The sequence below is a fragment of the Anarhichas minor genome, unplaced genomic scaffold, assembly GCF_050575085.1.
Source record: "Anarhichas minor isolate MPS153535 unplaced genomic scaffold, ASM5057508v1 ptg000041l, whole genome shotgun sequence".
Lineage (NCBI taxonomy): Eukaryota > Metazoa > Chordata > Actinopteri > Perciformes > Anarhichadidae > Anarhichas > Anarhichas minor.
In genome coordinates, this window is record NW_027466487.1 from 1,118,132 (window position 1) to 1,144,415 (window position 26,284).

The window sequence follows — 26,284 nt, forward strand, 5'->3', positions numbered from 1 at the left end:
CTCAAATCACTAACGCCAAGCGTAACAACTTAAAAGCTCTGAAATGAGACCTCAAGGGTTCAGGGCTAAGCAGCTTGTAGCCTCAGTCTGCGACGCTAACGCTAACATTAGCTTAAGCATCTACAAGGTGATTTATTTACTCACCAGTTAGTTATTGTTACCATAAGTGGCCAACCATGCAGCTCTTATCAATAACTATAATGCTACATTTGAATCCCATGATTATATTTAATATGAATTTGTTGTTATTAATGTCAAGTATACCTCCAAAACGATATTTCAATAATTTGTCAATGCTTCTCTAGAAAACTAGGCAGGTTTACTGACAAGTTGACTTCTCTCTGACTTGTCCATAACAACAAGCAACATTACTATTTACAAACATATAAATACATGAATATATTCAGACATATTTATGTGGACATGAGTTAAGTCTCTGATCGTGCTTGGTGCAATCATATAGTTTCATTCTAAATGAATTACAATTACAGGCCTGTAGTTTAATTTATAGAAAATAAACACAATCTAAATCACAAGTGCAATATTGGTAGGAAAAATTGCAGGTTGATCAAATCTGACTGATAACAGCAGACAGATATCTATAACACGGTGCACTGTTTCAATACAAGCTGCAAATCAACAAGCTATAAATTGTGTGTCCAAAAGTGAAGAGCTATACGAGCAAAACTAACTGAATTTGGAGCCTACAATAAATGGAGACCTTATAAATGAGATAATATATAGTGCACATATATGGAGAATGCCGACTGCCAGAGGGGAGAGGTGGAGGAAGGCAGTGTAATAGAGTTTTCAAACCAGTGAGGATGGCTGGTCAGCTCTGATAACAACGCCGCTCCGACAGCAGATGTATCCGTCTCCTCGCTCTGCCTCATCCTTTCACAGACGCTTATGAATCTCGGGTCGATGTCAATGACGCACACGCACTCGTGTGCAGCCGGTCCGCGGTGTGCGCCCGGGGGCCAGGCAGGGGTGAGAGGTGACAGATATGAAAGGGCAGAAAATATGACATTGCCCTCCATAGCCGACTGGTACAGGGTGACGAAGATACAGATGGAGGTCCGTGTGTTTCACTGTATGGATTAGCTCTGTTAAGGTCATTACATTGAGCCTGCTGCTACAGTATGTGCCAACTGACCTGGCCATAACCTTCCTTAGACTTGAGGTCCCATCAAACTTTAGAGCCCATTCAGAATGTCTATGTAAGGATCTGCTGTGCTAGTAGCTAATAAAACAGCCAATCAATTGACTCAGTAGCTTGTTCCAACGTGATGTACAAACACGCAGATGGAGCTGGATCCGAGCCATTTTTAAAAGTTACCTTCATTGTATGTGTAAGGCTGGACAACACGGGAGACATTTACAAATGAAAAAAGAAGAAAAGCTGAGGAGAGAGCGGGATTTGCAAGATCAGCATGCAACACATGGTGAGGAAAGAAATAGCATATTTCAACACTCAGTACTGTCAGAGAATTTATGTATAACTCAGCTGGAAGCTAAAGTCCCATTTTCTGCATATCTGAGAGACACAGTCTGTATCATTGCTGAGGTGAGCTACTGAGCGAATGTTTGTGTGCTCAGTGCTTAGTGAACAAGAACGAACACCTTACACAGAGGGTTGAATAGGGACCTTTTAGCAGCTCTCACATACCGGTATACCAATCACTGAACTTAAAGGCAAATTCCACAGATTTTACATATCAAAGTCTGTTTATAGGTCTTGGGGAGGACTACTGTATATGTGAAAACAAATGTATAAAGCCTATATTCGTGTTTTTGTTCCTGATTTTTACTTATGAAGCTTTACTGTTGATGTTACTTTTAATCAATACTGCAGCTACGGTAGCAATATCTATAACACGTCTGATCTGTTGACCTTATTGAAGAAATTACAAATTACAGCACAGAACAAGGTGAACCAAGAAAGCAAGATACATTGCCATAAGCTGCTTTTTAAGCTTGATCAAGTCTTTAATGGATTTTCCCTTAAGGCCACTCCACTCCACTATAATGGATATTGCAGCAGACCCATAACTTTTCAAGATAATGAATCTGCCTTTCAGAACACGAGGCACACTTGACATGCAGACACATTCTTCTTTACAAGGTCATCAGCCTGCACGGATTCATAAACAGCGAAAGAATTTAAGATTATCAATGGCCACCCGACATCTCGGATCAAATTCAAAATGAAGGAGAATGTGATAAAAATAATGGGCCATTCCTATTAAGACCTCACTGCATTTTATCTTTTTTTCTTCCCCAAGACTATTTTCTCTTTCATGGGAGCGGTAGTCTCTAATTTCTCCTGGGAGTCACAAGCTGCAGCTATCTCAGCTGTGTTTACTAATCTTCCCTCGACACCAGTTTCTCAGCCCCACAAAGTTAATACTGTTCCAATGTAAATAGCCTCATCTCGTAAACTCTTGTCTGTCCCCCCACCACCGTGGCTGCCCAATGTGATACATGGTTAGAAGTCAACCCAGGGATTAAGCCAGAGAGATGGGGAATAACTAAGATTTTCGCCTTGCGGCTGTATGCCTCTGCCGACCAGTCAAGTCGCAGATTACATCCATGGCTTTCCAAAATGTCATAACGTCAGTATTTTATCCTCGTAGACATTTGTGTGAAATTGTCAGAATTACCATACGAGTTATTGACGTCACAGTGACAATTTGACCACCAGACTCTAATCAGTTCAACCAAGTAGACATTTGTGACTGCTGTCACTTTACAATGAACATGGGTAATACACTGCTTTTAGTGCGGGGCTGAAGGATGAGCAGATAATAATTCAAACGTAATTTGTCTGGTGGTTCTCCGAACTGATCGATCGAGAGTTGATGCCCGGAGCCTCTCTCGCCTTCTTGCCATGTGCAGATTACAGTACCTGCCTCATTCCACTTGTGTTAGTCTGTTCCACTGAAGGCCCTCAATCACTGTAAATGCCATGGCAGCAAGTTTTAATTAAACCCAAAGGGAAAAGTATTAATTATCCCATCGCCTGCCATGAATTGGCTGGTGGCTGCAGGCAGATTCTCCCTCGAATGATGATGTGGATGTGGAGTTTTAAGAGTTTAGGATTAAATTTGGGATTTATCAAGTTCACAATTCTATTTTGATATAGAAGCCTGCGGGCATGAACTAATTTTTGTCCTATAAATCAAAATCACAACCATGCAGCTTTTAAAAATAACACCATTTATACCTGTTCAAAGGCTAATCATGTCAATACCTTTTTTTTTTTATTGTAGGCCTTAGGAGTATTTCCTAAAGCCTACAATTATTTATTTTAAGATGATCTCCAGTTTCTGATTGTAATCTGTACATCTGCTCCTCTTAGTTTATCTATCTTTATATCTGCCACATTAAATGTCAGTCCTTTCTTCCACACTTGTAAAATTACTGCTGCCACTGAACATGCAAGTTCTTTCTCTCCCTTTTTAAATGCATGTTCTGTCATGTCAAGAATTGGCAGAATCCTCATTACCATATCATAGATTGATTGATTGGTTGTACCCGAGGGACGCAAGTTTCCACAGTAGAAGTATTTTCAGCAGAAAACCCGCTGCTGCCACTGATATTTCTGCTGAGAAGCTGAAACAGCACTCTTCTCTTTGTCAGATCCCTGTAGGTATTTGTTAATGCAGAGATGGAGCAGCGCCTTATAAACTATGCATGCCATCTCCCTCTGGCAACCACCAGTAGAGAGCATGATGGCAGGAAAATGCTAGTTTATATTAGTCCTGTGAGGCTGGTTAACATAAAATTATCCTTGGGGTTAGCAGAAAGCAGACAAGATTGGGCTGAGTGTTTCATTAAAGCTGGAGCATAATGGACAATGGACAACTAAAAAGGCTGATTTGCATACAGTCAAACTTTTCTGATATGTTGGCCTCATAAACAAAAGTATTTTTTATTTCTCAGACAATATAATAAGAAACTAAAGCACAGACCAACTGCTGGCATGTCTCAAAAAATAGCCCCTAGTATTGTGCCCCATAAACTCGTACTTGATGTGTTTTTAGATTTATAGTGAGCGCCTAGTCTGCTCTGTCTAATCGGTATGCCTACAGACATCTGATCTAACTACACAAGATGGCTGCAGCCTGAAAAACAGTCAAGTACAGAACTGTAGAAGAGAGGACCACTCACCTCGCAGGAGGTCAGGGCTGGCATAAGGTGAACTGTACGTCCGAAAGAGCAGCCAATCAAAGTCATCGTCCTCCCCCTGGGTGAAGTCACACAGACTGGGGTCTGAATCCTCTTCAAACGTGCAGCCAGCTGCTGAAAATAAAGAGGAAAATTGAAACAGTGGCCATCAATGAGAGAAACAGCATGGGTTTTTTCGGTTTCAACGAGATAGCTTTACCTCACACATGACTGAGACACATTCAGGACAGAAAGAAAGTAGGGGTGCAATCACTTTTCTATTTTCATTCAAATTGCTCATTTTGTCCGACCGTCAGTCCCAGACCCCCCCCCCCCCCCCCCCCCCTTAAAACAGCAAGAATGTTGGAATGCATGATTGAAAATGATAAAATGAATCTGTTATCACAATTTCTTAAATATAACAGAGCCTTGGTGCTTCATTTCTTTCATTTCCTCTGAACCTCCTCCTCTTATGGAAACTGGAATAAAAGTCATACAACCAAGATGTCTTCTTTTCTGCACTAAATGTACACTTTATCCACTGACAATGAAATGTGCGGCCTGCAGCCACACTGACCACCTCGCTGCCCTTTCAGACTAGAGCAAGGACCTGTGTTTACTATTGATGTGAACATTTCAACCCAACTGAGCCAACCCCGCTTTGCAATGCTGCTGCCACCAGTGTTTGAAACAGAGCTGGTGCTGCTCAGCTCCGGTATCAAAGGCTGCACAAGGGTCACTATAATAAATATAGTGTTATAGATTATTATAGTAACCTGAGTGTAGTCACTGACTAGTAGGCAATGTGTGGCCCTCCAAGACAAATATTCCACTCTTTGCACTTGTGAAGATGAGTATGAGTTTGAATGGTCAATATCAGCCTGAATGCGACTCTATTACCCCATATCATACACACGGGATTGTGTGTCAATGTGTCCACATGTGCACACATGCTCTCAGACCAACTACAAACCAAGCAATGAGCTATAATTACTTCAGACTCACACAAAGGAACAAAATCCCTGGCAAAAGCAATAATTGCCCCTGCATCTGAGCAGAATAACCCCTCTCATAAAGCATCCACAAACAAGACTACATATCCCAAAGCCCATGCACACAGGCATACAAATAGTAATAACATTTGAGGAAAGCAGGCACCCTGGGGAATGTAGTGATTATCATAATACCTCACAACCTGCTATTCCACGCGCCAAAAAGCTAATTTTTTCAAATTATATTTAATAGCTATGGCTTTAATGGTCCTTGGGTCCTGAATAATGTGCTTCAGTTCTGCATCTGTTGCCATATTTCACATTAATCCGCCGGTGTAAGAATTACAGTCTAACAGCGGGCATTTTGAACTGCGCAGTCATAAGACCAGAGCCTGTGTCAGTAATAATTGGAGTAGGACAGCACGAGACGCGACATGCTAATGATAGGCATAACTATGAAAAGCTCCTGAAGGTGACCCATGTGGTCTGCAGCTTTATTGCTGCTCATTCTTTTCTCTAATCTGCCATTAAACAAATGGTCTCAATATGACAGGCTGCAGAGAAAAACGCCTGCTAAACTGTAGCGGGGATACATAATTCTCTTTTTTACTACCATTGTACAAGATAGCCACAGCTTCCGGTCATTAACGGGTCATTGCGATGGCTGGTTTGGTATGTTATGGGCCAAATTAAAATGGAGGACGCAATTAAGACGATGATAGAGCTGCGTGCTGTTTGAGAATTTTCGATGCCAAAATGTGGGTTTTGGCATCGATACCATGCATCGTTGCATTGTTTGCAAAATACAATCATGTCTTTCAGCAAAGAAACTAAAAAACAAAACAATTCAATAAAATGTCATCTTTTTCGATGCATCAGTCTTTAAAGCTTCCCTTTAAAAAGGAACAGCTATAAAAAATAAATACATAAAAGTATCCCTGTTTGCTAACGTAATAGAGAAAATATCTGACTCAAGAATTGCTGTAGGACCAAGCATTTGATGCCACCTTTTGTATTTGATCGATTCAACAGAACATATTCAAGGATTTTTTGGGATGTTTTTTCCCAAGCTCCGTGCCATGTGTGCGTAATGTATCTCGTAGCAGACACATACAAATGGCAGACACAGCACAAACAACCCACAAATATAGCAAGGCAAATCACAAAGCAGACAAAACTCGTTCTACAATGAGTGTGAATCGGGAGTTTGCTTTAACTCTGCTGCCGAGCACCATAACACCAACCACAACCAGGGCACATGCGCTGCTAGTGTGGTGGAGCCGGGGAGGAGGGTCCAACTTTGAATGTTGCGTTAACAAGCCGAAACTGAAAAATCCTACTCATTATGCCTTTAAGTTTACTCATCATGTCATTATGCTTGTTAGTTTTTAGGGCTTTTATTGTGAAGCAGCTAAGGAACTTCCTTTACTAACTAGAATTACCGCTTTGCGGTTGTATGCCTCCGCCAACCAGTCGTGTTGCTGTTTACATCCGTGTCTTTTCGAAATGTCATCACTTCATCATTTTATAGTATTTGACATTTGTGTGAAACTGCCATAATTAGCATATGAATTAATCAGTTATTGCAAAAAAATGTGTTTTGTGAGGTCACAGTTACCTTTGACCTACAGATTCTAACAGATTCACATCAGTGCAGATTCACATCAGTGCTAAAACTATATAAGAATACAATATTACCATGAATCATTCCCGTTCAATGATCAGAAACATTGCAATAAAACCAGAGATATTACAGCAAAGCCCCCCCGATGGTAATAATGTAACAGCAAAATATATTTTTCTTTTATAGTCTCACACTGATTATCATCATATCATCCAACCGTACATTCTGTATCAAATAAGTGGAGAAGTAAATGCAGTAAACATAAAAGAATATGCACAGAATGTGCCATAATCTGCTCTGTGTCCACTTTAGAAAGTCTGTACGGGCAAATTGACCGTTGTGAGCCGAGTCCTTCATGAAATAAAGTAGCATGATGAGTAAAGTGCTGCTATTCAGTCACAATCAGTCAATCAATGATTGAACTGGTGTTTCTGCAAAAGATCTTTCTGCAGTTTTAAACCAAGACATTCTTTACCTTGGTTTCACTGTAGAGTGTCATGTACTGTAGCTCTAAGTCACTCTATGCACTCTACCCGCTGCAAACACCTTCCACAAACTCTGCAAGTTACCACCACGACTCTGATGTGAATGTTTTTCCACTGTAAGTGGCTTGGACTATACAGTGTGTAGCATCTGAAAATGTTTAGAGTTAGAGGGGTATTGGGCATTCTAGCTCGTGCTGCATATCTGTTTGTTTGCAAGTTTCAGGCATTAATTCAATTGAATATACGCAGGTCCCATCACAGTGTGGTTTTGATGTTAAATAGAATGTATTTTAATGCACAAGCACAGTGCAAACCAGATGCACTGCATCTGAAAATTAAGTCAAGTCGCAGTGACCTTTGACCTACAGATTCTAATCAGTTTGTCCTCGAGTACAGGCTGATGTTTGTGCCAAATTGAAAGAAATTCCTTCCATGCATTCCTCTGACATCCCCAGGTGAACTGACGGACGGACGACCTGAAAACACAACTCCTCTGGCGGCATAAAAATTGGATATGGATATACTGTATATGCCGCTATTTGATGAGTGAATTTGTAGGAAGAAATGGCAAAAGAAGAATCAGGAATATTGAGCTCGTTATATGAGGAGCTGAAGACGATCTTGCTGGGTGCTCTTTGAGACAACCATCTTCTCCGATGGAAAATCATTTGCGTCTTGCAAGAAAGCAGCATGAGATACCAAAATAGTTGTATGCTGTTTGGTTCATAGGGTTACAGGTGCTATAAGGTGTACTTTCTCCAGATGGTGTATTCACTACAGCACTAACACACTCAGGGTGCCCTTGCCTACAGCCAACCTATTACATCACGCATGCACCTCCGGTGATTATACGATAACATTGGAGCATATCTACCATCGTGTAAGCTCAGTCCATTGGGTGATAGTAGCAGCCAACCAGCAGGGGAAGGACTGTGGGTTTCTCCCTCTGGGTTTGATTTATAGCCCCGTGCTGGGCTGTTACTGCACAGATCTGCTGCTGAGGCCAGGGGTTAATTGTCCCACACTGGGGTCTATTTCTAATGGAACAGCCAGAGATATGGGACCTGACACATCCAAACGCTGGCACTATATTATTCCCTGCTGCTTCGGTAAATGAAGCCTGTAAACTCCTCCCTACAAGAGACTCATCATCCAGAAGAAGGAAGCCAGGACGCGAGGCCAGCGCTGCCCGGGAATGTCATCTCCTCACAGCACACTGGGAGGGATCCAGCTAATCAATTATGACAAAACACACTCCCTCCTCAGCTACTCCTGAAGGACCAATGGGTGTGTGGATTTGTCAGTGGCCATGTTTTACCTGAATAATTGCAGCATAATTTAGTGCAATGACCAGTGCAAAGTCAGACACTGCCAAGATTTTATGGCTGAGGTTAAGACATGTTTCACAGTTAGCTGTTAGCGAACTGGGAATATCTGCTGTTTGCTGATATAAATCAACCTCCACTTTAAATGTATGGCTTTGTACATTTCATAACAATATTTATTTCTTTTGTAAATATAGTAACTCAATGTCACTGTTTTGTGCTTGGAGAAATGAATTCTGGGGAACACATTAAAGCAAATGATAAGGCCCATATGGTTAAAATGTTTGTGAGACTGCTAACCAATGCGTCTGATCTACTTGCCAGGATTGCAATCATTTTGAATATGTCAGGTATAGGCCTACAAAAACGACATGCTGTGCCTCTTCTTGGAAGCAAAACGGAAGAACTGATTCATCAAATTTTTCTCTAACGAGCCAGGAAGCAAGCTAGTTTCAAGGATGTAGTCGAAAACATTGTTCAAAGCGCTCAGCAGGGCCATATCGGCCTGCTGCGGTGCCCTGCATGCAGTACAGCCATGCACTGAGAAATACCTGAGAGCGGGAGGGAGCGAGATGAGAAGGGTCTAGAGATGTTGACGGGGGGGGGATTTAAAGACTCGGGTGAGAGAGATTTTTGTCACTCTGTTAAAACACAAATCTCAGTGTTTTACAGTGGACCAACACAGATCACTCCATAAATTAATTAATACACAATCTCTCTGATTTTATAGCAAACCGAAATAAACTTCAGATTTACACAGTGGAAGCGATGAGCTACACGGTCAGAGGATGGATGCAGTAGCTCCTCTTTGATTTCAGAAGGACATAAAAACAAAGTGGCAACTTGTTTACCAGACACTCCAATTTGCTTCCACATTTGTAAGGGATACATAAAATGTTCCCTAGTTTTATATGTGCAGTTAATCAAGGCTTTGCATCTCTCTCTGCACATATCAGTTGTTAGTGTCACGTGTAGACCATCGTGTTAGATTGGGTATCTCTCTCTCTCTCTGTTTACTTGTATAATCCCTTGCCTTGCTATCTAATTGGAGTGTCAGCTATGCACAGTGGATATTGTCAGAGTCTTTGCTCATCCCCTTTATTTGCATATGTTCTAAGCAGAAGGACGCTGGCCTAAGCTTATTTAAGGTGTGACTATTCAAACAACTTTTCACTTGAATAAATCAAACACAGCAAAATAGGAAGTTTATCAAATAAAAATAAGTGGCTGAGCCCCGACCCACAGTATCAACAACAGTGTTTTGATATTTTAAATCTATATGGTCAAGTGTGGACTGTGATCAAAGTGCAATTTCAAAATGTACACTTCTTATTTCATATTTTCTAATATTTCAAAGAAAAAGAATGATCTGTCATTAAATACAGAAAGCAATCTTTTGATCTGAAAAACACTGCAGTCAATCTTTTCACTGGCTTCTAAAAGATGTAGTAGAGTGAGCAGAATAAAAGAGTAGAGTCCAACACCACAGGGCAATACTTGAACAGATTGTAAATTAGTAGTACTTGTTCGAGTAACAAATCAGCTCCACAGAGATAGTAAAAAGCTGTATGTGACAAATCTGCTGAACATATGCTCAAGTGATAAAATGTATTACAGAACAACTTATTGGGGGCATAAAAAATTTATTTTTAATCCTCGGCATGTTACAAGACCCATCCAGGTCTGGGCCGCAGGGATGGAATATGAATATATATGAATATAAATGACATGCAACATTGATAAAATCCTCTATGACAGACTATGACATTATATTTCACAATGTCAATGGATAATTTTCTAAAATAAAAAACAGCAGGGAATGTCTGTTTTGGCTAATCCAGCAAATAAAATAAAATACCTGACAAATACAGATGCTTCGTCACATCAGTGCTAAAACTATATAAGAATACAATATTACCATGAATCATTCCCGTTCAATGATCAGAAACATTGCAATACAACCAGAGATATTACAGCAAAGCCTTCCATGGTAATAATGTAACAGCAAAATATGTTTTTCTTTTATAGTCTCACACTGATTATCATCATATCATCCAACCCTACATTCTGTATCAAATAAGTGGAGAAGTAAATGCAGTAAACATAAAAGAATATACGCAGAATGTGCCATAATCTGCTCTGTGTCCACTTTAGAAAGTCTGTACGGGCAAATTGACCGTTGTGAGCCGAGTCCTTCATGAAATAAAGTAGCATGATGAGTAAAGTGCTGCTATTCAGTCACAATCGGCCAATCAATGATAGAACTGGTGTTTCTGCACATAAAGGTGTCAGCCTTTAAAAATATCTTTCTGCAATAATTACCTTGGTTTCACTGTAGAGTTTCATGTACTGTAGCTCTAAGTCACTCCATGCACTCTACCCGCTGCAAACACCTTCCACAAACTCTGCAAGTTACCACCACGACTCTGATGCGAGTGTGTTTCTACTGTAAGTGGCTTGGACTATACAGTATCTGACATTTTGTTTAGAGTAAGAGGGGTATTGAGCATTCTCGCTCATGCTGCATATCTGTTTGTTTGCAAGTTTCAGGCATTAATTCAATTTAATGTACGCAGGTCTCATTTTAATGCATCAGTACCGGCTGCTGGCTGTATTTTTAGCATAGATGTATAAAGAGAACCGGGGCCTCATTCATTGCTATTAATTTTGCTCAGTGGAGCATGAAGCAAGAAGATTTTGTATAAAATTTCCAGGATCTTTCGTCAATCCTTGGGAAAAGTGTTTTCAGGCACAAGGGGACAAAAGTTGAATATGCAACTTTATTTTCTCAGTAATGGTGGGTCGGGGAGTGTAGTGTTTACCTGCGGAGGAGACAGGTCTCTGGAGGACAAGAGCATTATTGTCTTTTCTTGGATCCTCTTATATGTCAGAATTACAGACGTTACAGAGTGCTGCTTGGATTCTCATCAAACTCTCGGCAAGAAAGTGGATACATGAATTCATGAAAATGTCAAACTCTGCTTTTAGCACAATACATAAAAAAAAAATCAAGGAAATTAAGATCCAAATTGGAAAATAACATTTACATGAGAGGTTCAGAGGACAGTAAAAAAATCTGACAAAGTAAGAGTGATGACACACAGCTGTGCCCTGGAAATAAAAACCTCTGGTCTTTGCCGTCTGAGATAGAAACCAACAAGCCAATTTCAAGACTCCGAGCCAAACACTTAAAACCCAGTCTCCCATTTATAACAAAAGTAGTAGAAGCCGATGTGTGTGCTCCGAGAAATAACTCACAACCTTTGCTTTAATGTCAACTCAGCCTCTGCCCCTTAATTATCTGGCAGCCAGGATGGGTAATGAACACCAGAACCTGCGAAGTCACCTGGGAAATGCAGCGTGATGATGAGGCACGGATGCGTGCCGTATCGTCATCAACAACTGGGAACCAAACCAAGCTGCGAAACCAGTCCTTACTCGAGAGCTCTCCTACTTCCACAGCCTCATCCGAGTCTGTGTTGACGGAGTGTCTTGGCTGGTGGGGATCCAGGTGGGAACGGGTGAGTAATACTGGAGGCAGTTAGGGGGAAGAGAGTGGCTGATTTGCATTGCACCGAGTGTGGCCCGATGCATCAGCAGGAGACAGGTATATTTATTCTCTACAGAGGCTCTCTCCTCCCCAGCACTCCCTTGGCTGCCTCTGAAAGCCATCCATCCCCACACCTGAATACGCAATGAAATCATCTCTCTGCCTCCCCGGGCATTAATAACTCAACCCAGGTGGCTGGATGGGCCCCGGTCACACAGAGAGGGCCAATAAACAGATTGAGAAAAGAAAGGGTTGTAGAAAGTGAACAGGTACAGTAGAAGTGTTGAGCTTCAGGGTGGACTGCGCTGAGATTATACTTTAGCAAGATATTAAAAATGCAATTGCTAAACATTAAATTACTGAACCTTATGGTTCCCTATTTTAAGAAAGAATGGCCCTCAGCATTGTTCATATTGTCTTTGGACTCTCAACTTTACTTAGAAGAAACAACGCCCTTCCCTCAATGTCTCAAAAGCAAAAGACACTATTGAATTGGTGACCCAATAACTAAGTATCTCAAAACACACAGAGCAAGAATGAATTGTTGATGGTTTTCTGCCATGTTCTTGATTTGATCAATTATACCTTTTTTCTTAATAATCTCATGATTACTTGACACTTTGTCCGCGTTACATTCATGGTAAATGAATCGCAGTGAATCGGTGTACTCAAATATAAACCCTTAAAGAGTTGTCGAAGAAGACTTAAGTGTAAAAATGGATGCAGCAGAACCATATACTATATATCGTCTTTTTTATTCCATGCATTCTTCTTCCTTGACAAAACCTGGCACCCACATTTCCCACAATGCAACTTCACAGTTGACAGTTTGGTTGGAGATGTGGGTGTGTTATGCTAGTAGAAGCTAATGTAGCCTGCAGAGATGAGAGCGGGATACAGGTCTGGTAAACGCACTTCCTTTTAACTCCCCAGTTTTCTTTTCATATTTAAACTTGTAGTCTTTGTCACTTGAGGACCTCATCAGACCTCTTTGAGCTCCCTCTGGAGCTACTAGGTCAATTTCTTCACACATGCACTAGCACACCCAAAAATTGATTTATATGACACATTTATTACTTGACAAATGTAACTACAAACTACATTTAGCTGATAAACTATAGGAGCTACTGTAGGCTAGTGATAAATAACTGAGATATAACGTTCAATCACTCATAACCCGCCGCCCAGGGACTACAGATAAAAATGAGCTTTCAGCTGTAACTGATTCAATGTATGTATTGTGTAATGTCCCTTCTAAATAAACAAAAAATAAATAAAGATCCATGTCTATTCTGTTTCTCAAACTGGGATGAGAAAGAGAGAAATGGCTCTACCCTGCCTTCAGCAAAAAGAAAGAGATACATAACCCTCCCCCGGAAATTTCCATACAGTAATTCAAATGAAGGAAAGCCACATTGCTCAACAACATTTACTTTTTCATCTTCTGGTGGTGAACAATGACACAAAGGCTTGCTACAGTTGTATTCACACTGAATCTTAAGATTCCAGTCAGCCACGATTCATCTTAGAAATTAATTTTGCCTTCACTTTAAAGGGCTGGTACAATATTTCATCCTCGGCGGAGGGTTGATGATAAAAGTATCTCGGGTGTCAGTAGAATAGTCAAAGAGTCAAACACATTATTCCTCCCTTTCTGTGCTATTCTGAGGGCAACACACAGGGAAAACAAAGATGCTAAGACAAAGGCAATCTGAGCTTGTTGTCTTCTGTTTCTCCTTCTCAGAGAAAACATAAATTATTCCACTTCCCAGTTCCTGTGGGTATCCTACCCCCAACAGAAGAAGAATTCTCAGTTCACACTGCTGATTTGCAGTTCATTATCATACTTTTTTTCCCCCCATTTCAAATCGTTGGTCTATTTTGAGTTGATGTCTTTTTCAGGTATTGCCGTGCATTCATTTCCACTTTGCATTTCTCTTCACTTCCTCAGAAGACAGAAGACAAGTGGATCGTGACGGCAAAGGGCCATATAACAAATCAGTTTAATTAGCAGGAGGAAACCTCTCCTGTCTGGTGGCTTCATTTCCAACATCTGTTTCATTCAAGGCTCTAGTTCCATGAATACTCTTTTAGATTTGAGAGACATATAAAAGAACTCATTTGCAAATGTAGGTTCAAAGCACAGACATAATAACCACACTGCAGAATAGGAGGCCCTTGACATAGTGAAGGACTATAAGACACGAGTCTCTTGGCTAGAACACACGTTTTACTTCAGTGAGGGACTGAGACAACTGCAGCAAAGGCGCTCTTATGAAATGGGAAATATCGTGAATTTAGCCAAAAACTGCATTGTTTTGATTCAGCACATGTTTAAGTGATCTGTCGATGTACTGATTAGTTGATCGACTGGAAATGAATTGGCGATAAGTTTGATACTGAATTAAATGTTTAAGGAAATGCCAAACATTCGCTGGTTTCAGCCTCTGATTTGCTGCTTCTTTCTGGTATATTTATATATTATATATTTAGACTCTTTGGGTTTAGTCTTGAACTAAAATGATTAGTTCATTTAGCTTGATTTTGTCTCGTCACATATGATAGTAAACTAAAGATCTTTGGGTTTTGAACAGATGGTCAGAAAACAACTCTGGGAACTCGTAATGGACATTTGAAAGTATTTTCTGAAATTTATGCAAGAAAAAACCCGGCAGATTGGTTCATAATGAAAATAATTTAGTTATTGGTGAGTGTAATGGTGCGTTGGGCTCTGGGAAATTGTGATGGCTGTTTTACACCATTTTATGAGATTTTATAGACTGGTTTAATTGATCAAATAAAAAAAGATTGACACAATAATGAACTTCGTTAGTAGCAGCTCTAATAGCGTATGCATCCGGTAAAGGAAGGACTGCACACCTGAACAGTATTTAAGATTTATAAAGGTGAATGTGAATATTCAAGAGACCATGGGTTCACTTTTACTTACAAAGTTATTGAATTAACCTACAAAAGGCTTTTCTCCCTTTGATCTCTTTTCGTATTACATATTTTAAGATCATTTGCAGCAGTTCATTTTCCAATTGGATTTCTATGACAAGCACACACATACATTATATATATATATATGTATGTATGTATTAAAGTAATATTTGAGTTCTGTTGAGTCAGCAATTACTTTGATGGAAGTAGTAAGAACCTGATCCAAAATATTTCCTCTGAAAAACATGATGTCACAGGACACTTTGCAGAGATAAATAATAAACGAGCAGAGATAAAAATACTTCACTATGACACACCTCGCTTGAGAAATAATTGATGTCTTTAATTTACATACATTATGACCTAATCATAATGATTCATAATCCCTCTTAGTGTTACGAATCACATCATTATTATTATTACATTCTCTAAACTATGATGCAATTCAAATGTGCTTAAATGGTGAATGATGTGTCAAACAAAACACATTTAATCTTAAACGTATTACTCACTAGCGCGCTAGCACCTCCCGTTCCTCGGTTAAAGAGTTGCAGTGGAAGATATGTGTATCTGAAGAGAGTGTTGACTTGTGAATGTCCACCTGTTAACACTTCCTGTGTGTTGTAGTAACAACTGAACAGTTAAAGTAAATATTTTATTCATTTTTCTGGCTTAACAGCTGCAGTTAGAGAGACACTTTCAGAGATGGCTCCTTCTTGTGTGATTTCTATCAAACCGCCTGCAGTGTGAATGAGCTGCGATCGCCGCAATATGAGCAAAGTGACGACCTCAGGGTTCATTTAAAAGGTCACGAGTACAGTGTCTGAATTTAATATCCACAATTATTTCGGGAAAACAACCATCTCCCACGCAAATATGAACTCTTATTTCCCATTCTGACTGACCTCAGCCAATTCCATGCAACTCCTGACCAGCTGAGCCAATTCAATTTGACTGTGCATCCTAATCAAACTGCCTGTAGCGTCCCGACTCGCCAGGAAATACAAAAAAAAAACAACTGGTGTCTATCAACTCTGCTAAACCACATACCCCGTAGCAGCTTCACTGCTCTGCTGCCCGTCAATTCCACTAACACAAAGGCAGCCAATTGCTGTCTCCACAACCTGCAGCCTTTCAATTCCACTAACCCACATGAAGGCAGGGAGAAGGGAGAATTTCAGTGAGTATTTCAGTTCTCTCTTTCTCCCTCACATCCCATTGTTCCTATTGTCTATGCAGCATGACATGTGTATGCTCTCTCGTTCTTTTCTTTCTACATTTGGCATCAATATGGAAAGGGCAAATTATTTTACCCTTTTTAAAGGGTTTTTTTCTGGGTAATTAAGCCCTTTCCTGAAACCAGTTCATCAAATGTACTCAACTGAGAAACGTGACCTTTGTTCGCTGGTTTTAAAACGTTGCTGTGAGCACTAAATAAGTTGTGCTCTATTTTTCACCTAAACACCAACAACAGCACCGCAGGCATACTATAATATAGTCCTACAAGCTGTGTCGAACACATACACCACATGTGATTTGCATGTGGCTTTTTAGAAAGTAAGTAAATATTGAAAATTATGAAGCATTCACAAACAAGTTTTTCCTCTAAACCAGCCAGGATTTTAATTGTTCAATTACCAGCTTACAGTGAGGCTGAAGTGTAGCATTGTGTCTGCTGGACCTGTGCATATTTCTGCATATTCTAAATTAATTTACAGGTTTTTTTGGGGGGGGGGGGGGGGGTATGCATCCACAGTTTAACACTCAAAAGCTAATCTGCTACATCTGGACATTGAGGACGCATTTTGATTCCATTTGATTGACAGAAAGGCAAATAAAAAAATGTGTCGAGGGCCTTTAAATGACGAATCACATTAGACTTAGCATTCAGGTTCCTGCATAGCCGGCGAAAGGTTTAACAGGACCTGTTCTATGCAGCAACCGCCCGTGTCCATCTATCACATTACTGAAAGCAAGAAATCAGCATGACAGCGAATGTCAAAAACATCAAACAGTGTTCATTGTTGGGTCAAAAACATGCAGCTAATCAATTAGACTGCACAATAGTGTTGGTTTGTTACAGGCTGAGAAGTATTTCAATAAGTCTGGCCACTCCAAAGCCAAGCAGAAGTCATGCCTAAATCCTCCCATTTAGGCATGACATTTTAAGGGATTATCAGGTGGTGGGGGGGGGGGGGGGCTGGCACGTGTCTTAGCAATATGAGCAGCAATAAGCAGGTGCATGAAAATAGCCACCTAACACTAATGGAAATATGTAAAATCAAGCAAACAAACCACCCTGTCACAACATATTTAGTGACATTTACGGTGAAGTTTTGATCTTAATAGTTGTTGGAGTCTGTGTCTAAAATCCCTCCCCTATACACTATACAGTGCAATATGTTTACCCTCAAACAATACCACAACAAAACGAAAAAAGTAGTGGCCATGGAAATTATTTGTTCTAAAAATCCCACAATGCAATGCGTCACATTTTATAGATCCAGAAATGACCGTTGACGGTTGTGCCGTCTTCAGTTCAGACCTGGTGCTCCACGTGGCTCTGTGCACTCAGTAACTGTCCTATTGGGCAACCTCTGAACAGCATTGCTAATTTGACTAACATCAACAAGGAATGAATGAAAGAAAGATGGATCAAAGGCAAAAAAAAAGTCAAAGTCAACTAAAGAGACGCGCTTAATCACCTTGTAACAGTATCCGCCTCTCCTTCCAGCATCCAACTGCTCTGCTACCCTTTCTGGGCTGCCACCCAGCGAGCCGTCAACGTCCACCTGATCTTCTAGTATCCGGGCAGCTCTTATGAGCACGTTTCTTTGGCCTGCTGTGGGCCTACTTCCTGGTGCAGCTGCCACCTGCCCAGTCGCGTGGTGTTTTGCATCAATCTCGCTGCGGCCGGAGCCAAGTGGTCAGTCCATTGTGTGCTCATATATGCATGTGCGCTTCCGTCTGTAAGCATTCATTTATATGTGCTATATACGCTGCTGCTGCTGCAGCAGCAGAGACACGGCGCCGACAGGCCGTCACTCAAACAAAGATGGACGTGTAGAGAAATGGGAATAGACATCCAGCAATCACACATGAGGATGTGCTTTCACACTCAATCTGAGGAGACACGGCCACAACAGGCACCAAGTAAACCTAAAACTGCCCTCAACTGTCATGGCACTCTCTGTTAATTCTTATTTCTTCCTCAGTGCTTGAGAAGTGAAGCAAGGAAGTGATTAAACTGACCTCAAGTCCAAGAGGGTTCGGATAAATGTCACTACTTGAGTTTGTGGCTTTCAACTGTTATTAGTTTAGTGTTTGTCAACCTAACCTGCCCTGAACTGGTCCTTCTGCACTGCAGCCTCGATGTCTGAAAGATCCAGACTGAAAGGCTAGACTTTGTTAGTTCAGCTGGTCCTTGCAGCAAACATGGAATGTGAAATCAGAGACAAGTCCAGCACCGGACGACCTAGCAGCTCATTGGTACTCCGCATCATCCCGTGGTTTGAGTTTCTTCAGTCATGATGAGTTCCAGATACACAATGAGAAAAACAGCAGCATTAAGTAGACGCCGTATGTTTTCAGGCATAATAAAGAAGCGTGTATGAGTGTTTCCACTGGTCTCTTGGGGATTAATCAGTGACTGTCTGCTGTCGACACCATGTGAAGAGAGAAAGGAGAGGATGGAGGTGCAGAGAGCTGGCTGGGTGCGTCAGCGACGAGGGGAGACGAGACGAGGACAAAACCATATTCCAGCCATGTTAGGGCGAGTGAAGACGGCAGGAACAAAAAGCCTTGTTTGAAGTCATTAGCCATGCCTCAGTCGCAGCACTTTGAAGACAGATTTAAAGCTTTCGGAGTGGAAAATATCATTGAATATCCAATTCGCACCAATTATGGACAGTGAAAATGTTACACGCCTCTTCAAAAGAAAACCAACATGTTAATACCAAGTCAAATAGCATTGGTGCTGAAGTGACAATGGAATGTAAATAGAGTGTGTTTGCTAAAGTGAGAGCTAGAGAGTGAAAGAGAGAAAGAGCATAAGGAGTAGCACTCTCTATTGGATCTCAGCCAACCAGTAGGGGACGGTGTTTGAGGTGAGAAGTCCTGGGGGGAACAGAGAGAGGGAAGGCTGCCAACATTTCGCCGTTAGAAAGCTAATTAAACTATTGGCTGATTGTGAGGGAGGTGAGGGCTGAAGAATGGGCTCCAGCCCGCCCCAGGAAGCCCCTCTGTAGCTTCAGAGCGACCGCACTCACTGAAGCACTTTTTCCACTGAGTCATACAAACAGACCACCGACGGCCTTTGGATCACTCCGCTCTGTCTCTGTGTGTCTCTCTGTCTCTCTGTCTCTCTCTCTCTCTCTCTCCAGTTCAGAATTAGCTTTTGCCAAAGAAAAAGAAATTCCAGGAATCCCTCTGCAGCTTCAATCACTGTGCCCCGTGCGAAGCTCTGATGAGTTCCCCTTGTGTGTGGAAGACGTTAAAAAGGAGAAGACAATGCGCCACAACACAATAAATTCTGCCCGAAATCCGTGGCCATGCTTGCATTGCACTGACAGCCAGCAGTGTTGTTTGTAGCAGGCATCTGTGTTTTTATTGGACTATGAAAGTGGGAGCGTCTACCACCGGCCCTGAATGACGGCAGCAGCTGCCTTTCTTTGAAGAAGTGACACGAGAGGCTGGAGATGAAATGACTTGATGACTTGGCCACTTCTTTTATACTGTATATTTTGATAATAAAAATATTGAAATATACGTGCTAGGCATTGAAACACTGCTACTTCCAAACTTTAAACAGTCACAACTGAAGAGGGAAAATTCTACAGCACATTTGTCAGACCTTTCTGCCGAACATCAAATTCAACATGAAAACACTCCAAGAACACAGAGAATGGCCCTGATTGGGCCTGTGGAGCATTGGCCCCTTTACACTCAATTTCTTTGAGAAATCCTGATATTCTGCTGCTGAAGATAACTTAGCAGATCCACAAAAGTAAGGGCTGTGTGCACTAAAGCTGCATTCACGTGGAATCAGGCAGACGGACAAGACCCTCTGGATGGCACGGGAAAAATAAACAATCCGCAGGAATAGCAGGACGGCAAAACAAAACGTGCATAACGATGTGTTGCTGTGGTGAGCTCCATTTGTAGCAGCAGTGCAGCAGCAAACATTTCTTAGATATCCCACGCCTGCGGCCAAATCTCTGATCAGCAGCGTTAATGCAGGGTGCAACCCTGAACATTAACAAGCCAACATAAGAGCATGCGGAGCCTTCAGATATATCTGCGCCCTGCTGCGTCTCAGTTGCCATTCTGCCCCAGTTGGTTTTCCTTACTGATGGAGGACCCTACAGGCTACTTCCATCTCCTCCTCCCTCACAGATACAGTTGTGGGACCGCATGCAGAGTGAACTAGAGGTCATGCAGCCACAGATGGCTGCGAGCTCAAACTCACTGAGAATTGAGAGGAGAGATTGGGAGGGCTGTGGAGCAATTTGACTTCTACTCTGAGACTCGATGTGTTGGACATCATTGATGCCATGATACAGGGCCAACTATACGGATATGATACATGTCTTTACTAACCAATTGATCTGTATGTATCCATTTTTCATGAAATTCATGTAAGATGACCTAGTTCTCCAAGCACTCAGTATTCTCTTTTGAGCACTGACAACCACAGACATCAAACCCTGAATGAAATGCCCACAGTCAAACATGGAGCAGATTGAATCATCCAAATGACAGAAACACGACTGGTATGCTGGTTGCCTCAAAAGGCAATCATTTGAATTTACTTCTACTATATTTTCTTTATGAATAATGCAATACAGAAAGAAATTATTTGTTTTTGTTCATGTAATCGGAGACTTTATCACTTGAGACAGTAACAGCAGCTGAGGGAGGAAAAATGTGACATTTTCTTCCTAAAAATGTTTCAAAAGCCAACAGTGATTTTGTGAGCGAAAACGAATTAAAACTCCCTTTGCCACACCTCGGCTTAAAAAAAAGGATCATTTTCCACAGGCCATGAATGCACCTCAAAAAAAATTTTCACGGTAGCACGTTGTAAAAAGATTTTAGCTGCTTTCAAAGACCTATATATGCGATTTAGTGAAAGGTCAGTAAGATAATCCAATCCTTTCATGAGGGTTTTACCCTTTTATAAGAACTGCACTTTTGTGTAATAATATCTTCCATGAAGGTGCAAACTTGTCTCTTTTAAGGTCTTGAAGGGGGAAATGAATTGTCGGGAGCAAGGAAACATTGTCATTTTGTATTAAAGGGTGTGTACATTTTTTAGATTGCAAGTATAGTGATCGAAATCTTGACTTTTAGAGATGAGTTTGAGGGCATTTGCAAACATAGCTACATACGGACATAATGAAAGGAGTCATTTTCCCACCAAACTTCAGATTGGGACTTTTATAGCCTCATTACACGGAGAAAGTAAAATTAGTCATGAGTTTTAATCAGGGATCAGGTCGTTCTAGACCTCTAACATCTGGCATTAGAATGGAGTGGGGGGCTGAGTGGATTTCTTTTTTTGATGATATGCTATTTTCTTCTGAGGCCCTGCTGGTACACTCCACATTTCCTCAGCATGTATCTGTCTATCTTATGCTCAGGACGTTGTTCAGAAAGATCCATTTGTGTCGTAATTATAAAATCTAATTATGTTGAAATTGGACTGCTATTGTTACATCTGGCAAGTTCTATGAAATTGCAGTTTTGCTCAGAATGCGGGCATTGCTTGAATGTGTCTTTCATAAACAAAGGAATCATTCATAGTGTTTGTGTTAATTGTTCATGTCCTGTGTCTCTATCTCTATCCCATATTGGTCCAAATGAGGTGTGCTTGTAGTCTGGGGACATAATTGGTTATCATTAATCAATACACATCATTCAACAAACACTGCAATTTCTTTCAGCAAAACGTTGAAAAAGTAACTACATAAATAAAACTGACACATACAGTATCATCATGGTCTAATTATCAGAGCAAACGCTGTCAAAAAGAAGTAAAGTAGAATAACTTAATCTCTAATAATCTCTGAAGGTTCATTGCTCTAGGAACTCTGGGAGCACGTCTTGTCGAACATGTCTTAAAATCACATGAATTTGATTCAACATACAGTACACAAGGCTCGAGGCTGAACCTGCAGGTGAACCCGGGCTCGATAGCTGAAGATTCAAAGGGACTAAAAGCATGTCACTAAAAATACCTTCACTGTGGTAGTCATGAAAGCAAAAGGACTTCCTGTCACAATCTCTCTAACAAGCTTCTTTGAGGGGTTGGATCGCTCCAGCTGCCATCACAGACCGTGCGAGCCTCCATTTTATTCACGCTGCACTTGGCAGGCTGCAGAATGATAGGATCCCAACGTGATGTCCCTGGACTGAGATGTTTCCATCATGATGTCCTCTGACAACATAATTATGCATTGTATCTCACTTCGCACGGCTCGCCAAACCACATCAGCTGCAGCTCATAGTCCAGCATCCCGGCAGCAGCGGAGAGGAAGGTAGAGGGGAGGATGTGTGTGTATGGGGGGGGGGGGGGGGGGGGGGATGAAGCTCGAGGCCTGACGCTAAGCAAATGGAATGCAAAGGCGGTAGATTGGAGACCAGACGCAGAGGAGCCTGAATAGGGATGTCGGAAGAACGCCAGTGGTGTTTCACTTTGGATCAACGTCAGATTAAGGGCACTGGCAAGAGGAGCAGGAGCTAAGGCACCGAGGGGCAAGGGTGGCAAAAGAGTGCGGGGAGCGAGTGAGGAGAGTGTTAATCTTGAAGCCGGCGCTGCCACTGCGCATAACTGGGAGACCGTTTTAGGGACTGGAAACATGATGAAAGATGATGAAGAGAAATCTGCCCCTAAGAGATAGGATTGGCCCTGTGCTGAAAAGCACTATAATCACATGACACCATGTTTACAATGACAAACTGTATTAGGTCGTCAGTTCGTTTGAGCAGAAGCCATATACCCGACAACACTTGACCGGAAATCCATGAGCATATCAAAAATAATAAGGGAGGCTTGACTCATGCTTTCCAATTACTGCAGAGCACTTTGAGAGGTTTTCTGAATATTTTCATTTTGTTGCTTAGGAGCTACATGTCCATTTTAAAAGGGAACAATGGATGACTGTGAGGCTGACAGTGACCCACTGTGTATGCTGCTGCACACGAGCAGTGACTATGAAATAGGGATATCTTTTGTATCTCAACTATATATTTAGTGTGAGGATTAGGCAGGTCCTCTAAATTAAACAACTACTGAAAGAAGTAGGGATGCAATCGTCCAATGCAACGCAATTCCTAGGCTATAAAACGCACCCTAACTCATTTCAACACACTCCGTGCTGAATTCGTAAAAGCACTGCGCAGCTTTTGCGCCCACTAAACAAAATAGAAACCGTGTAATTCTCCGAGCACCCGCAAAGGGTAAAATTCACTGCTATGCCAGACTAAAAGCTTCTTGGTGCTCCTGTGGTATTTGCATTACTTTAAATTAGGTATTATGCATAATTTGGAGCAAAATGTTCTCCTTTCTATGTAAATGAGCCTCATTGCAGAAACAGCCCAATTCACAGAGATTAGCACTAACAGCCACATGCAGTTGCAGTGAAATGATTAGCGTCTTCATAGAGGTGGTGGGAACTGAAGGGCATTTATAAGCAGCGTCACGCCCCAAACTTTCCAGTGATCTTGGCATATTGAATCCCAAATACAGTTTCTCTCGGTCACGTTTAAATTCCTTGCCTGAAGTTTTGAGAAATGCATCTGCAACTCGTTGGTCAAGACCTGTAGCTCCTAGCCTGAGAGTTTGACCTTTCTTTTTCACTCTGCCATTGTTCTGCATACTGTGTTCCTGCTGCAAAGGCAACATAGAAGTTGCCGCATGGATTACTGCAATCAGAAGCATTAAAGGGGAAATTGCACTCAACTGCAAAACATTATGGGGATGTTTACGCTGTAATATCATTAGTGCAATATCTTTTGTGAATCGGGGCAGATAGCGGTTGCACGTGATGTGTCATGTTGTACAAGTCATGATGCCATCAGTGGCCGCAATTTATTCTTTCTTAATGCGTCAGTTAGTGATGTTGCTGCTATAGCCTTAATTGGTCTGATATGACCAGTAGCTTAGTGGCTAATATTTGGTGAACCATAATGCCATCACGCTCCTTTCTTTTGACAGACAAAAGTGAAAATTGCTACGAAGTTTCAAACATATGTCGTTATTCGGCATCTGCTGAACTGGCCGATGCTGTCGTTTTCCTTGGGACGACTGTCTCGGATTAGAGCGGCAATAGGATCACAGTCTTGGAAGGTTTAAATGAAGGAACATGAATCTATGCTGTGTGACATGCATTTAAACAAAATCTGCCAAATTTGTTTAGTTTACAGGTTTTGGAAATTCAGTACGAGAAATGTCAGAATGAAAGCACTCAGAAAGCAAACGATGAGAGGACATATGAAGAGTTAAAATGCAACGAAATGACCTGCAGTCACAACCTGCTAGAGTGTAAAATGTTTCACTGTTCACAAACGCATTGTATCATGTTCTTTTACACTGTGTTTTGTCAAGAAAACTGATGGAAAGTTATTTCAGAAAGACGATCCCATGAAACTTTGTCTTGACTAAATGGCTGAATCTTACAAAGGTAATATCCACGATACAAGAGTGTGATAGCGTAGAGAAGGAGACACTCTCCACCTGGATAATCATGTGCCTCCAACGCTACTAAACTGTGTCTCCTCTGGGTTTCTTTGACCCAACGTCTGAAAGAAAGAAAAAGAAAACAGAGTCAAAGCAAATGGGGTCTACAAAGTCAAAAAAACCATAATATCACATCAATCTAAAAAAGGTCATTTTTACTGAGTTATCCTTCCCAGCTGAGGCAGCTGGGGTTTTGCCACACCAAAGAGCGAATCATCCCCGATGATCCATTTGGCAACTTCACCCGAGGTCATTGTTGTGGAAGTCCAGGTGCGCCGTAAACCCCTGCCGTAGCCAATAGGGAATGCTAGGTAACAGGGGTGAGGGGTTGAAAAGTGGCTTCTTATATCTCCACCTCCATTAATCACACTTTGCACGCCTGTGGCTCACCGAGCAGTGTGACATTGACAGCGCTGAGAATGATTAATACTTAATGTGGCGTTTAAGAGAATGATTTATGCCATCTGTTAGTGGATGACATGCTGCAGAAGTTGGGGGCGATATAAAGAGGAGGGGTGAGGGTGTGTGTGTGTGTGTGTGTGTGTGTGTGTGGAGGTGGGGGGGGGTGATAATCTCTACATCAAATGAATTGGGGGTATGCAAGAATAGTCCACAACTAAGCAGGCTTTGTGTTCAGTGCAGTTTTAATTCTTAGTCAAAAACTGTTCAAGTCATCCATCCATTTTCTGCCACTTACCCAGTTGGGGAGAACGGTATTGAGGGTATGGTTGTCCGTGTCTTCCCGCTGTTGCCGGGGGATGCCGAGGTGCTCCCAGAAGCAGGTGGGATAAATAATCCCTACAGTGTGTTCTGGGTCTAACCCAGCGTCCAAATCAGATGCCTCAACCTTGCCAACCACCTCTGAAGAGCTTTTAATGAGCAGGAGCAGTGGCTCCTTCCAAATGTCCAGGCCAATTTCAGCCACTTGTATCCATGATCTAAAGCTGCATTCATACTTGGCATAAAAAATAAAATAAGATTAGCAGCAGTCATGCCTTGAGTGCCTCCAGCGTGGGTTTGGATTGATAGATTTAATTCGTTGATATCACCACCACAACACTAGATTGATGTCGTTCTACAAGATGTAAGGTAAATCAATTATTTAACTAACACTCACACAGGCACATGTGGAGGGATGGCACACAGCTCCCAAAGCAGTTAGGGGTTCAGTGCCTTGCTCAAGGGCACCTCAGAAACTGGTCCATTTGGAACTTGAACAGGCTACCCTCCACTTCCCAAGCCAAGCCCATACAGACTCAGCATCTGTCGCCCCGAAAGCCGTATTTACAGTGTTTGCGTTGTTTGATTTACTTGTGATGAGGAGCAAGTGTGGGCAACACATGCACTCATTGATCTGTTGTTCACTGTGATAGAGAACAGTGATCACTGGGAGCAGGAGGTTTGCGGCGGGGATGGCTGTGTTACTGAAAGAGGAGAAAACTACTGAGTGCCACTG

At 41.6% G+C, this 26,284-nt stretch overlaps 1 protein-coding gene across 5 annotated transcripts in view; it reads right to left on the minus strand.

Annotated features, from left to right (window-relative positions):
• ptprub (protein tyrosine phosphatase receptor type Ub) overlaps positions 1 to 26,284 on the minus strand; it is a 141,021-nt gene that overhangs the window by 92,948 nt on the left and 21,789 nt on the right. For 3 of the 5 annotated variants that reach the window (XM_076109507.1, XM_076109506.1, XM_076109503.1), the window contains exon 2: positions 4,174 to 4,302. In XM_076109507.1, the coding sequence (XP_075965622.1) occupies positions 4,174 to 4,302 (129 nt within the window). Of the gene's footprint in view, positions 1 to 4,173; positions 4,306 to 26,284 lie in introns of all 5 variants that reach the window. The other 2 variants (XM_076109505.1, XM_076109502.1) reach the window with 1 other exon arrangement.